This window comes from Perognathus longimembris, chromosome 6 (genome assembly GCF_023159225.1).
Source record: "Perognathus longimembris pacificus isolate PPM17 chromosome 6, ASM2315922v1, whole genome shotgun sequence".
NCBI classification, from domain to species: domain Eukaryota; kingdom Metazoa; phylum Chordata; class Mammalia; order Rodentia; family Heteromyidae; genus Perognathus; species Perognathus longimembris.
The window spans coordinates 43,780,574-43,793,855 of NC_063166.1; the positions used below are offsets into that span (position 1 = coordinate 43,780,574).

Here is a 13,282-nt window from a genome sequence, read left to right on the forward strand (position 1 = left end):
TCAAGTTTTCATCATATGACTTTATAGATACTGCTTTACCCTTGTCAGTAACTGTGTTGTTCCATCCAATAGAAACTTTTGCACCCTTGTCTCAAACTAGATTCAGTTGATGATTTCTTCTGAATGACCTTCAGTGGCTTACAGGTCACCAGATCCCCCTTCCCCTAATGGCTGCTCCTTGATCTGCTTTGCTGATTCCTCATTTTCCTGATTGCTAATACTGAAGGACACTGAAGCTTGTTCCTTGGCTTTGGTCCTTTTCTCTATCTACATTCAATCTCTTAGTAATGATGTCTAATCTCTTTACTTCAGATTCCATGTAGAATCAGCCCACCATAGCCACAGGATCTGTACCTGCAAGTTTACATCTTCAGCCAACTAGCCATGAATTGTCTTTGTGCTGAACACATAGACTTTTTTGGGGGGGTGGGTCATCATTTCATAAACAATATAGGAACTATCTATATGGCATTTACATTTTACTAGTAGCAATAATCTAGGGATGGATGGTTCAAAGTATATGGGACTAGCATGATGGTATATGCCTATAATCCCAGCATTTAGGAAGCTGAAGCAGGAAGACAGTAAGTTCAAGGCCAGTATAATGCCCTATTTTGAAAATTTTGTAATAAAAATAAAAACTATTGGGGGATATGCAAAAGCTAAACAACAATACCACACTGTTTTATTTGAAGGACTTGGTATCCACGAGGGTGGGGCTCCTGGAACACCTGTCCCTCTTTGCTCACTTCTGTGAAGACTTCTAAACTCTCTCCAGCCCAAAGCACCATCTGGAACTCCAAGTTAACAGATTCGAATAGCTATTCCATATCTCCATTTGGATTTTTTAGTAAGCATTTCAAACTCAGTATACCCTAAACAAACTTCTGTCTAAACTTCCCCCACAAAAACTCTACTACTCTCCTCAGAAACTTCTTGTTGCTCAGAGCAAAACCTGAGCCATTGCTATTCTCTATCCTTCTATTATCTCTCAAACCACATGAGCAATCCTATTGTCTATCTTCAATGTATATCCACAACCCAACTTCTTCTCACTCATCTATAGTATGAGCTATTATCCCTTGTCTGAGTTACCTTTAAAAGCTTCTCAAAATGGCATCAAAAGTGATCTTTTATCAATGTGTTAGAACAAGTCACTGTTCTCAAAATTTTACAATGGCTCATCATTTCAATCAGTAAAAGCTGAAGTCTTAGCAATGATTTTTAGAGCTATAGAGGGTCTGGCTCCATTGGACTAGCCCCTTCAGTTTATCCTATTAGATTTGTGTCTGCTTTGAGGCCTTTATTCTAGATGTTTCATTTATCTTATAGAAAGCAATCCAGACAGTATCTTCCCTCTCTTCCAGCTGTGTGCTTGCTCAGATCTCATTGAAGTTTTCTCTGGCATGCAGCCAGAATTTTTAACCCATTCCCAAGTCTTACCTTGCTTGTCTCCCACTCCTCTGGGCCTCATGCTTGCTAAGCAGGTGCTCTCCATCTTGAGACACTCCCCTAGTCCCTTTTTGCATTAGTTATTTCCAGAATAGGGTCTCACTATATACTCCAGCTGGCCTGGGCTTTGGTCCTCCTGTTTGTGCTTCCCTTTGTTGCTGGGATGACAGGGGCCCTCCACAGTTCCCAACCATTGGTTGAGATGGAGTCTCTACAACTCTTATGCCTGTACTGGATTCCACCCATGATCCTCTAATATCTACCTCTCAAGTAGATTATAGATTTGAACCACTGCTAGGCACCTTTTTGGGTTTTGTTTGTTTGTTGGTTGTGGAGCTTGACCTCTGGGCCTGAGTGTTGTTCCTGAGAACTTCCCCTCAAGGATAGCACTCTACCACTTGAGCCACAGCACCATTAACACCTTTTTGTTTTTTATAGCACTTGTTCCCTTTTATATTTTATTTTGTTTTATTTTTTGGTCAATTGTGAGGCTTGAACTCAGGGGCCTGGCATTATTCCTGAGCACTTTTGCTCAAAGCTAGTGCTCTACCACTTGAGCTACAGCACCACTTACGGTTTTCTGGTGGTTAATTAGAGATAAGACTTTCCTCACAGACTTTCCTACCCAGGCTGGCTTGGAACTGTGATCCTCAGATCTCAACCTCCTGAGTAGCTAGGTGTGAATCACTGGTATCCAGCTCATTATCTACTTAATATAGCATAGAATTTACTTATATGTTGACATCAGAGCTCTGAACATTTTTGTGCTCTTTAGGAATATCCTCCAAGCACTTAGTGTCTAGAACATAGCAGACAATCAGTGAAGTTTGTGGAAGGTATAAAAAAAATCTACCTCTGCCACCAAGATTCTAAAATTTCAAGATTGTGTGTGTGCACATGCATGCACGTGTGCGCGTGCTGCTCCCAAGGTTTGGCACTGTCTATGAGATTTTATGCTCAAGGCTGGCACTCTACCACTTGAGCCTCAGCTTCACTTCCAGCTTTTTCATGGTGATTTGGAGATACTGAGGTCTGCTGTCTTCAAACTTTGATCCTCAGATCTCAGTCTCCTGAATAGATAGACCTACAGGCATGAGCCACTAGTGCCTATCAGGAGTTCTCTTTTATAATATTTAAACCATTTTAAAACAATCCTATGAGAATGTACTACTTACTCTGCTCCTTTGCTATTTTGTTGTATGACTAGAGATTTTCTTTTTCTTGAAGGTTTTGAGCTTCCTTAGTAGTACTGTGTTACACTGGGGATATATTCTCAGGTCCTACTGGGATATTGTGATGAGCCCCAGGTGGTTTTGCTTTTTTTGTTTTGTTTCTAATTCAGGGGAACCTTGGAATCTTGGAAGTGGGAAAGTGAACAGTAGCCAAACAGAGGCAACTCCTCTCCCAGCAGCTATGTTTCTCTCTTCTCTGCTTCTCTCTTTTTAAAATTAATTTTTATTTATTTTCTGTTTATGTGGTACTAAGGAATCAAGCCCAGGGCCTCCTGCATACTAAGCAAGCACTCTACCACTAAGCCACATTCCCAGCCCAACTTCTCTTTTTTTCTCTTCTCTGTTACACAGCATCTTCTACTTAATCCATCAGCTTTCTGGAGTCCACAGTGGGTTTGCTCTATACATCATCTCTATAATAATTTTATTTTTTCTTAATTAGGAGTTTCCTACACTCAGCCACTAAGCTTCATTAAGATTTTAATGCAATTTTTAATATGAAATATCAAAATCTTAAAAGCAAGATCAGAAAAAAGTGGGGGCAGGAGTTGTAAGGCATAAGAGCTCTGCAGAAAATTAATTTGGCTAGAAGGGGAACCTTCGGTAGGTCTGAGGTAGGGGATACAAAACCACTTCCTCTCTCTATTGGGGATGCCTCCCTCTGTATTTAGAAATGGGAACAAGACAGCCACCACTCAAGCTGCCTCCTCTTGTACCAGCTCTCACAGGCTGCCACCTGCAGGTTTTCAAATAAGACTACATCACCCACGGTGCCAAATGCTGGCAGTTAGTTGAAAGAAGCCAAATCCAAAGAAAAAGGACCACTCAGGTTTGACTTTATGAACATGTCAAATAATAGTGTTGAAAAGGAACTCAAAACTTAAATGTCCTCTCCTACATAATATGTGTATTTTTTGTGTGTGAGTGTTCTTGGTAAAATCCCTGGCATTTGAGACAAAATAGTAATCCTTGGGCTGGGAATATGGCCTAGTGGCAAGAGTGCTTCCCTCATATACATGAAGCTCTAGGTTCGATTCCTCAGCACCACATATATAGAAAAGGCCACATATATAGAAGTAGTGCTGTGGCTCAAGTGGCAGAGTAATAGCCTTGAGCAAAAGGAAGCCAGGGATAGTGCTCAGGCCCTGAGTTCAAGGCCCAGGACTGGCCAAGAAAAAAAAAGTAATCCTTGTTTGCATTCTTTTCCAAAAGACTCTACTAGAGAAGGCAGCCCTTCCAAGTGTTTATTTTCAACGTTAGCTGGTGCCAGTGGCTCATTCCTGTAATCCTACTTAGAAGGCTGAAATCTGAGGATCATTCAAAAACAGCCAATGCAGGAAAGTCAGTGACAGTCTTTTTTGCCATTCCTGAGGCTTGAACTCAGGGCCTGAGCACTGTCCCTGGCTTCTTTTTGCTCAAGGCTATTACTCTGCCACTTGAGCCACAGAAACACTTCTGGCCGTTTTCTGTATATGTGGTGCTAGGGAATCGAACCCAGGGCTTTGTGTATACAAGGCAAGCACTCTTGCCACTAGGCCATATTCCCAGCCCTCAGTGACAGTCTTGTCTCCAATTAAACACCAAAAAGCCAGAAATGGAGCAGTGACTCAAGTGATCAAACACTAGTCTTTGGGGTGGGGGGGTGGGGGGCGGGTGCCAAAACTCTGGCCATGAGTTCAAATCCCAGGATACATACACACACACAGAGTCATGTTTTACTTTCTTGTTTATTATTGCTTTTAGCCCAAGGATAAGTTTGTTAAGCCAAAGTAATGAGCATAATCAGCAATGGCTTTAAAGTCAGTCATTGCATGACAAAGCAAATCAATAGCAGATATGGTACCAACAAATTGGGAAGATGCCCAGGCACCAGTGGTGTTTTGGGTCAGTGGGTTCAATTTCAGCAAACATGGATAAATCCAAAGAAGCTAATTCATATATAGACCTATTCCATTTCCTCTGTGTGTGTGTGTGTGTGTGTGTGTGTGTGTGTGTGTACACGTGCACGCGCAAGCCTGCCTATACTGGGCTTGAACTCAGGGCCTGGATACTGTCCCTTAGCTTTATTTATTTTTTTTTTTTCGGCTCAAGATTGTCACTCTATCACTTGAACCACAGCTCCACTTCCAGCTTTTTGCTGGTTATTTGGAGATAAGCATCTCAAGGACTTTCCTTGCCCGAGCTAACTTCAAACCTAGATTCTCAGACACAGCCTCCTGAGCAGCTAGGATTATAGACTTGAGGCTCCAGCTGCCTGGCTTCTTTTTCTTTCTTTAAACCTTTTTAATTATGGGAAATTTCAAACCTGTCAAAGTAGAGGGAAGCTGAAATAGCTCAGTTCAGAAAGTGTTAGACTGGAGTCGCTGTCTCTGCCGCCTCCACCGTTGTCGTGGTTGTTGTGGTCGGTTGGCCGGACTCCACGGCTCTGCCCCCTCCCCGCCGCCGCCATGAAGTGGATGTTCAAGGAGGACCACTCTCTGGAACACAGATGCCTGGAATCCGCGAAGATCCGAGCGAAGTACCCCGACCACGTTCCGGTGATTGTGGAAAAAGTCTCAGGCTCTCAGAGTGACATTGACAAGTGGAAGTACTTGGTTCCATCTGACATCACTGTGGTTCAGTTCATGTGGATCATCAGGAAAAGGATCCAGCTTCCTTCTGAGAAGGCCATCTTCCTGTTTGTGGATAAGACAGTCCCACAGTCCAGCCTAACTATGGGACAGCTTTACAAGAAGGAAAAGGATGAAGATGGATTCTTGTATGTGGCCTACAGTGGAGAGAACACTTTTGGCTTCTGAGGGCCAGCGCTGGGCTAGGTGCACCACTCGTGTTTTCAGTTATACCAGAACTTCTTCACATGAACCTCTTAGTGCATTTGTAACTGGATTTATTTCTTAATATATCGGAAGGTTTTGTTTCCTTAGATTAGTAAATTATACAGTTTTATTTTGAATTTTACTTTCTGTACACTGTCCTCATGGCTGTATTCTCCAGGGAACTTGATCCTCTGGGAATCATATTTAATGAAAACATTTCCATAATGAAGTGAGGTAGGTGCCGTCTTTAAGTGAGAAGGAAGGCGATGATGCATTTGGATTATGTTTGAAGTGTTAGATGGCTAAGTATTAAAGGCGTCCAAATTAAATCCTTAGCAATCAGAACACTTGGCTTCACTAGATTCTGCCAACTGCCAAGCATGTTGGACTGAGCTAATCTGTTCCTCTTTCTGAAACTATTAAGGTAAATAACAATAAAACTTCCTCTTAAAAAGGCAAAAAAAAAAAAAGTGTTAGACTGAAGAGCTGAAGGTCCCTAGTTGAGTCCCGGCTTTCAGCAAGTACTACTGTTTTCCAGACACAGGGAGCTCATACCTGTAAACCTAGCTGCTACTCAGGAGGCTGAAATCTGAGGATCTCCGTTCAAAGCTAGGCAAGGAAAGTCTTATGAAATTCTTATCTCCAATTAACCACCAAAAAGCTGAAGTGGAGCTGTGGCTTAATTGGTAGTGCTTTAGCTTTTTGAGCACAAAAGCACAAGGACAGCATCCATGCCCTGAGTTCCCTGAGTTCAAGCCCAATTGGTGGTACAAAAAGTAAAACAAAGTAAGGACTTAAAAAGAAAATCATAACTGGGCTAGGTATGTGGTTTAATGGTAGGGTGCTTGCCTAGCATTCATGAAGCCCTGGGTTTGGTTCCTCAGCACCATATAAACAGAAAAGGCCAGAACTGGCGCTGTGGCTCAAGTGGTAGAGTGCTAGCCTTGAGCAAAAGGAAGCCAGGGACAGTACCCAGACCCTGAGTTCAACCCCAGAACTGGCAAAACAACAACAATAACAACAAAAAACCATAACTGGGCTGGGAATATGGCCTAGTGGCAAGAGCGCTTGTCTCATATACATGAAGCCCTGGGTTCAATTCCTCAGCACCACATATATAGAAAATGGCCAGAAGTGGCACTGTGGCTCAAGTGACAGAGTGCTAGCCTTGAGCAAAAAGAAGCCAGGGGCAGTGCTCAGGCCCTGAGTTTAGCCCCAGGACTGGCAAAAAACAAAACAAGCAAAAAAAAAAAATCAGGGCTGGGGATATGGCCTAGTGGCAAGAGAGCTTGCCTCATATACATGAGGCCCTGGTTTCGATTCCCCAGCACCACATATACAGAAAACAGCCAGAAGTGGCGCTGTGGCTTAAGTGGCAGAGTGCTAGCCTTGAGCAAAAGGAAGCCAGGGACAGAGCTCAGGCCCTGAGTCCAAGGCCCAGGACTGGCCAAAAAAAAAAACCAAACCATAACCATAGTACTGCCATAACTTATTTTAAACAAAAATATAATGTATATACTATAAAAAAATAAAGGTCTGGAAATGTGGCTTAGTGGTAGAGTGTTTGCTTAGCATGCATGAAGCCCTGGGGTCATTTGATTCCTCAGTACCACATAAACAGAAAAAGCTGAAGTAGCACTATGGCTCAAGTGGTAGAGTGCTAGCCTTGAGGAAAGAGAAGCTCAGGGACAGTGCCCAGGCTCTCTCTGAGTTCGAGTCCCAGGACTGGCAAGAAACATATATATATATACATATATATATATATATATGTATGTATATATATACACACATAGAGAGAGAGAATATTTTAAATATTTAAAATATAATAACTTACAGTATATATTTTATCACCCAGTTTTCACTACAGACAATGAAATATTCATGTTAAAACAGCATAATACTTAGGTATTCTTGTTCTGTAGACATTGTTATCAAAGAGAGTAGAAGTCTTATCAGTTTGGCAGGCTTGACCTCAGCCTCTCCAGACTCTGCTGGCTCTGTGTTGGTCTGCCAACTTAAGATGTTAATTGCATCTTCCGCATCGTCCTCTCTATTTGGAGCTTTCTCTGCTGAGTTATCTCTAACTGGACAGAAATAAACTGCTTCTGATTTTTGCCTGGAGCAGTTCACTACTGACAAGCTGATCTGGGTTCTATGCTCTCACAAAGAGCTAAGTGGTCTGGGATCTTATAAAGCATTAGAGCTTTCTAGCTGCATAGCTCAACACTGTGGAAAATGAAGAGTGGTTTTCATGCTCTGTCTCGTACTTACCTAAAAGCTTCTCAAAGCCAAAGTTAATTATTATGATCTAAGCTAACCTTAATGTGTTGTAAAAACACTTTTGGAAGTCTAGTTACCTTCAAACTAAGAGGGGAAAAAATTGTTTGCTTTTTTGGTTTTGTGTGGATTCTGGGGCTTGAACTCAGGACCCTGATGTTGTCTTGAGCTTTGTTGCTATAAAGCAACCACTCTACTACTTGACCCACAGCTTTACCTCCTGCTTTTGGGTGGTTAATTGGAGATAAGAATTTCACAGACTTTCCTGCTTTGGCTGGCTTCATCCTTGATCCTCAGATCCCAGCTTACTGAGTGGCCAGGATTATAGAAGTGACCCACCACTGCACAGTTTCTTTAAAATCATGAAGCAAAAAAAGCAATATTTAATGTCCAGACATTTCTTTTTGGTGCCAATGTGGGGCTTAAACTCAAGGACAAGGCACTATAGCTGAGCCTTTTGCTCAATGTTAATGCTCTACCACTTGAGCCATAGATCTACTGGCTTTTTTGGTGGTTAATTGGAGATAAGGGTCTCAGGGTCTTTCCTGCCTAGACTGGCTTCTAACTAGAATCCTCAGATCCCAGCCTTCTGAGTAGCTAGGATTATAAGCATGAGTCACTGACACCCAGCCCATACAGGACTTTATGTTGGTGGTGGTCATAGGGCTTAACCTCAGGGCCTGGATGCAGTCCTTGAGCCTTTTCACTTAAGGCTAGTGCTCTACCATTTTTGGTTTTTTGCCAGTCCTGGGGCTTGAACTCAGGGCCTGAGCACTGACCCTGGCTTCTTTTTGCTCAAGGCTAGCACTCTACCACTTGAGCCACAGCACCACTTCTGGCTTTTTCTATTTATGTGGTGTTGAGGAATCGAACCCAGGGCTTCATGTATGTGAGGAAAACATTCTACCACTAGGCCATATCCCCAACCCCCTATTTTATTTTTTAAAGGCAAGGTGTGGCACTTATGTCTAGGCCAGCCTACACCCATATCTTCCTGTTTATACCCCCAAATAGCTGAGATTACAGGTACATGTCACTATACCCAGCTATTGGTTGAAATAATTTCCAGAAATGTTTTCCCCTGGGTTGGTCTCACATTTTGATCCTACCCATCTCTACCTCCTGAGTAGCTAAGATTGCAGGTATAAGTCACCATGTCTTGGACTTGTTTTGTTTGCTTGTTTTCCTGAGACTGGTGTTGCTGTGTATCTCAGGCTGGCTTTGAATTCGTGATTCTCTCTACCTTAGCCTCCCAAGTGTTAACCCTCTCTTAATTTTTCCCACTCTTTATTCCTGTTCTTCCCTCCTTGCATATATCCTCAAAAAGTCCTATTGCATTACTTTGAAAGCCCATCACAGCAGAACAATGATTTGTTTTGCCAAGGCAGAAGATAGCATGTCATTGCATAATTCCCTCTCACAGTTAAGAGTTCCTGGAGGTGGATGAAAATAGCCTACCATTTCAGCTGTTATAACCCATTCAGGAGTAAAGATGTTATTTTTAGGGCACAGTAATGTAAAAGCTTTTGTTGAAGCCTGGGGGAAATGTCTTCAACCCTCTCAGGAAATGAAATGATTTGCCTTTTATTTTCAGATAGAGTCCAGAATGTGTTCTTTGAGAAACAGGAAATGATTCACTGCTCACTTGCAGCAAAGGTTTTCACTGTTGCTAAACATATTCAATTTAGTTTTAAAATACTGGGGTTTAAGGCATCTTCCTGCTTAGGAGCCTCTGTCTACTATGATTAAAATATTATTCCTAATTCTGCCCTGGGATATAAGAGTAATTCTCCTTGGTTCCAAATGATCCAAAGCATCATCAAATACAAAAAGGGTTCCCTCAGTTTCTTTCCCTCCCCACAAACATACCCTGAGAAAAGGATTTGGGTACCAGCAGTTTACTCAGAACCACAGAAGGAGAGTGGACAGGGAGAAAGGACGGAGGAAAGCCATTTGCTAATGAGCAGATTTCTGCTGGAGGAAACTGGGACTCAATCCTCTAAGGCCTTGAACATGCTGAAAATTTGTCTTCTGAGGGGGGGAGGGAGAGGGATGGATATTTATACACCAAATATCTGGAGTAAATGGAGCAACCCCTACCCCAAGATCAGGGAATTTCCTTCCATAGATTCACAGAAATTCAGCCAGTGAGAAAAAGACATGGGGGCAGAGACACTGCCAGCATCTGCAACAAAGAAATTCAGTTTCATAAATGAGCCAGGCCATATACAACATGGTCTTAGAAATAGCCATTTTTGTTTTATAATCTGTTTGGCTTTAAGTAAAATTAGGGGGAAACAGCTATTGCTATTGAATATAGCAATATAGCAATAATTGAAGCCCTCTGTCATCCCCCACCTGCAGCTATACTGAGAATAAATTAGGTCATCCTCTCTCTGTAGAGTCAGCACACAAGTCTGGGCAGATGACACCATTGACACTTAGTTGAAAACTGAGACAGTAGCATTTGCTAGTCTCAGAAGAACAAAGGCTCAGACTCCATCATCATATGTAGACAATGAGATAGCAACTTTTATTGCCTGTGACAGCCTGACAATAAAATCCAGTGAGTTAAAGATTTTCAGGGAGCTGAGGGCTGGTAGCTCACACCTGTATTCAGAAGGCTAGGATCACGTTTCAAAGCCAGCCCTGGAAGGAAAGTCTGTGAGATTCTCACCTCCAATTAGCCACCAGAAAACTGGAAGTGGTACTGTGGCTCAAAGTGGTAGAGCACCAGCTTGTTGTTCTTTTTGCCAGTCCTGGGGCTTTAACTTAGGACCTGGGCACTGTCCCTGTGCCTCTTTGTGCTCAAGGCTAGTGCGCTACCATTTGAGCCACAACACCACTTCCTGCTTCCTTGAGTAGTTAATTATTAGAGGTAAGTGTCTCACAGGGACTTTCTTCTAAGGCTGGCTTCAAGCCGTGATCCTCAGATCTTACCCTCCTGAGTAGCTAGGATAAAGGCATGAGCCACTGGCACCTGACTAGAGCATTAGCTTCCAGCAAAAAAGCACAGGGTAGCACCCACGTTGAGTTTAAACCCTACAACCAACAAAAAAATTAAAATAAATAAATGGATTTCCAGGAAGTCTGGTGCCTACATTATAGTTCTTGCAAACAAATATGAACACTCAAGTATGTACTGTTCTAATTCTGCAAATTAGAAAGGACTTTTGATTTCTTTTTGTTTGTAAAAATGACACATATTTCAGGTAATAATAGAAAACATAGAACAAGATTTAAAAGGAATAAAATTATCTGCTTTTATTGAAAGAAAATATCAGCCAGAGAGTTTAGTCCAGGCTAGCCACATCACCCCTCACACCCACCTCCCACCCCCAACCACTCACAGTGGCCATCATCTGGAGAGTATCGTGGGTCTTGTCATTACCAGGCTAGCCCTCCTGCAAGCCAGCATCCTATGGCCACCGCCCAAGAGAAGGGCTTGCCTGTTTCAAACAAACCAATCACATTCCAACAGAGAAGGATGAAAAGGGGAAAGGGCAGCAAAAGCAGATGTCTTGGAACACTCCTACCCTCTTCTTGGACAAAGGACCATTCCTGAGACAAACTGTTTCCTTCCGGCTACTCACACTCATGAGCATCCTTTACTTTCTCTTTGTTAAACTTTGTTGCTTTACTGTAACTGCACTGGCTGTTCTGGCTTTATTTCTGTACTGTTGCAGAACAGGAGCCCAACACACTCATAAACCATTGTGCTCTTTTATGAGCATATAGATAAAATATAAAATTATAAATATATAAAGAAATTTCAGATACATATAATGCAATCGTACATCAGAACCAGTTGGAATCCTTCAACACACATGATTTTTCTATCATTTTCCATATAGCATACATGTACTATATGGTTCTGTGTGTTGAAGTTTCTTTGAAATATTTCTCTCATGTCAATTATATTCTATCACCTAAATATGCCATAAACTGTGTGTTGGCCATACTTCAAATATCCATGTACATGCCTACTGTGTTTATGCCAGTCATTAGATATCTGTGTGTCCCCTTAAGATATATGGAAGCACTAGGATTCAGTCACATAGGATTTCTCCTCTAGTGGAAATCTATGACCTGGAAACGACTTTGGTTGACTGTACAGTAGCACACCAGGCTTGCCAACATAAAGTCAGAATCCTCTAGCTTGCAGAATCCCTGGAAATGGTCTCTCCCCACATTCTCCTTGTTTTCAAAAGAGGAAACTGAATTTCAAAGAAGTTAAGTCACTTGTCTTCAGCAATTATCTATCACTTCCCTTCCCCTAGGAACCTAGGAAAGCTTGATTTTACAGTCTATCAGAGTCTAAGCTTGAGTTGTTTTTAGAAATTAAATTACATCATGACACAGAGATACACTGGCCAGAAAGCCAGCTGTGCAGCTAGATGGGAGGCTGTGTTCTTCTGATTCCTGGAAACCTGAAAGCATAACTCTTTCCCCTTAGTTGACCACACATAGGACAGACAGTTTCTTCCTAGAGTTGGAAGAGCCATGAGGTTTAATGGAGTGCCTACGAGCCAAAAGAAACCTTCAGAGGAAGCCCACTCCACTGGATCAGACAATGAAGATCAGGACTCCCAGGTACAAGGTACACTGTGCAGAAATTGTTGGTCTCTCCTCATAGCCTCTCAACATTCCCCACTCCCACATATAGATCACTTCCCACTGTAAGCACCTAAGTACTTTTGCCTTAATCCTGGATCTGGCTGCAGAAACCTTGTTCAGGCCCATCTGGGTAGGCAGATGAGAAACATAGGCGGCCTGCCCCCACATTAGTAACCCTCAATCAATGACCAAAGGAAATTGGGGTTAAAATACCCCAGTTTCCTTCCTCAAGCAGGGAATCTTCAATTTCTTATTTTGTCTCAACTCACAGGTCCTCAACAGATGGGTACCAGATGCCTACAACAGCAACCAGTACATTAGTACCGGCTGCATTAGTCCATTCCATCCTCCATCTCAATTTCATACTCCTTTACCATTTTTTATAACATCACCTTCAACTAAGATTCCCTACATCAGAATCTGCATCTGGGGAGCCCAGACTAACTAAGATAGTAAAACCCTTTGAAGAGTAAGCACAAGAAACTGATGTGGAAAAGCAGAACAGTCGATACATTGATTTGGCAGACACATTTAGAGTGAGCAGACAAACACATTAAAACTATGATTGTACACCGGGTGTCAGCGGCTCATGCCTGGAATCCTAGCTACTCAGGAGGCTAAGAACTGAGAATCCTGGTTCAAAGCCAGATCAGGCAGTAAAGTCCGTGAAATTTTTTATCTCAATTACTCAAAAACCAGAGTGGCGCTGCGACTCAAAGTGGTAGAGTGCTATTCGGGACAGGGCCCAGGCCCTGAGTTTAAGCTTCACAACCAACAAAAACAAACAAACAAAAACATAACTATTCTGTATGTTCAAAAACTAGAAGAGAGGGGCTGGGAATATGGCCTAGTGGTAAAGTGCTCACCTTGTATACATGAAGCCCTGGG

The 13,282-nt window shown here is 42.3% G+C and overlaps 1 protein-coding gene across 1 annotated transcript; it reads left to right on the top strand.

The window, feature by feature from the left end:
- The first annotated feature begins 5,110 nt into the window (after positions 1 to 5,110).
- On the top strand, positions 5,111 to 5,501 carry LOC125352295 (gamma-aminobutyric acid receptor-associated protein-like 2). Its single transcript, XM_048347400.1, has one exon. It carries the CDS (start codon positions 5,132 to 5,134, stop codon positions 5,480 to 5,482), a length of 351 nt encoding a protein of 116 aa, XP_048203357.1. The 5' UTR covers positions 5,111 to 5,131; the 3' UTR covers positions 5,483 to 5,501.
- The last annotated feature ends 7,781 nt before the right edge of the window (positions 5,502 to 13,282 follow it).

Coding starts and splice junctions, on each gene's coding strand:
- LOC125352295 (XM_048347400.1), top strand. CDS start 5,132: ATGAAGTGGATGTTCAAGGAGGACCACTCTCTGGAACACAGATGCCTG.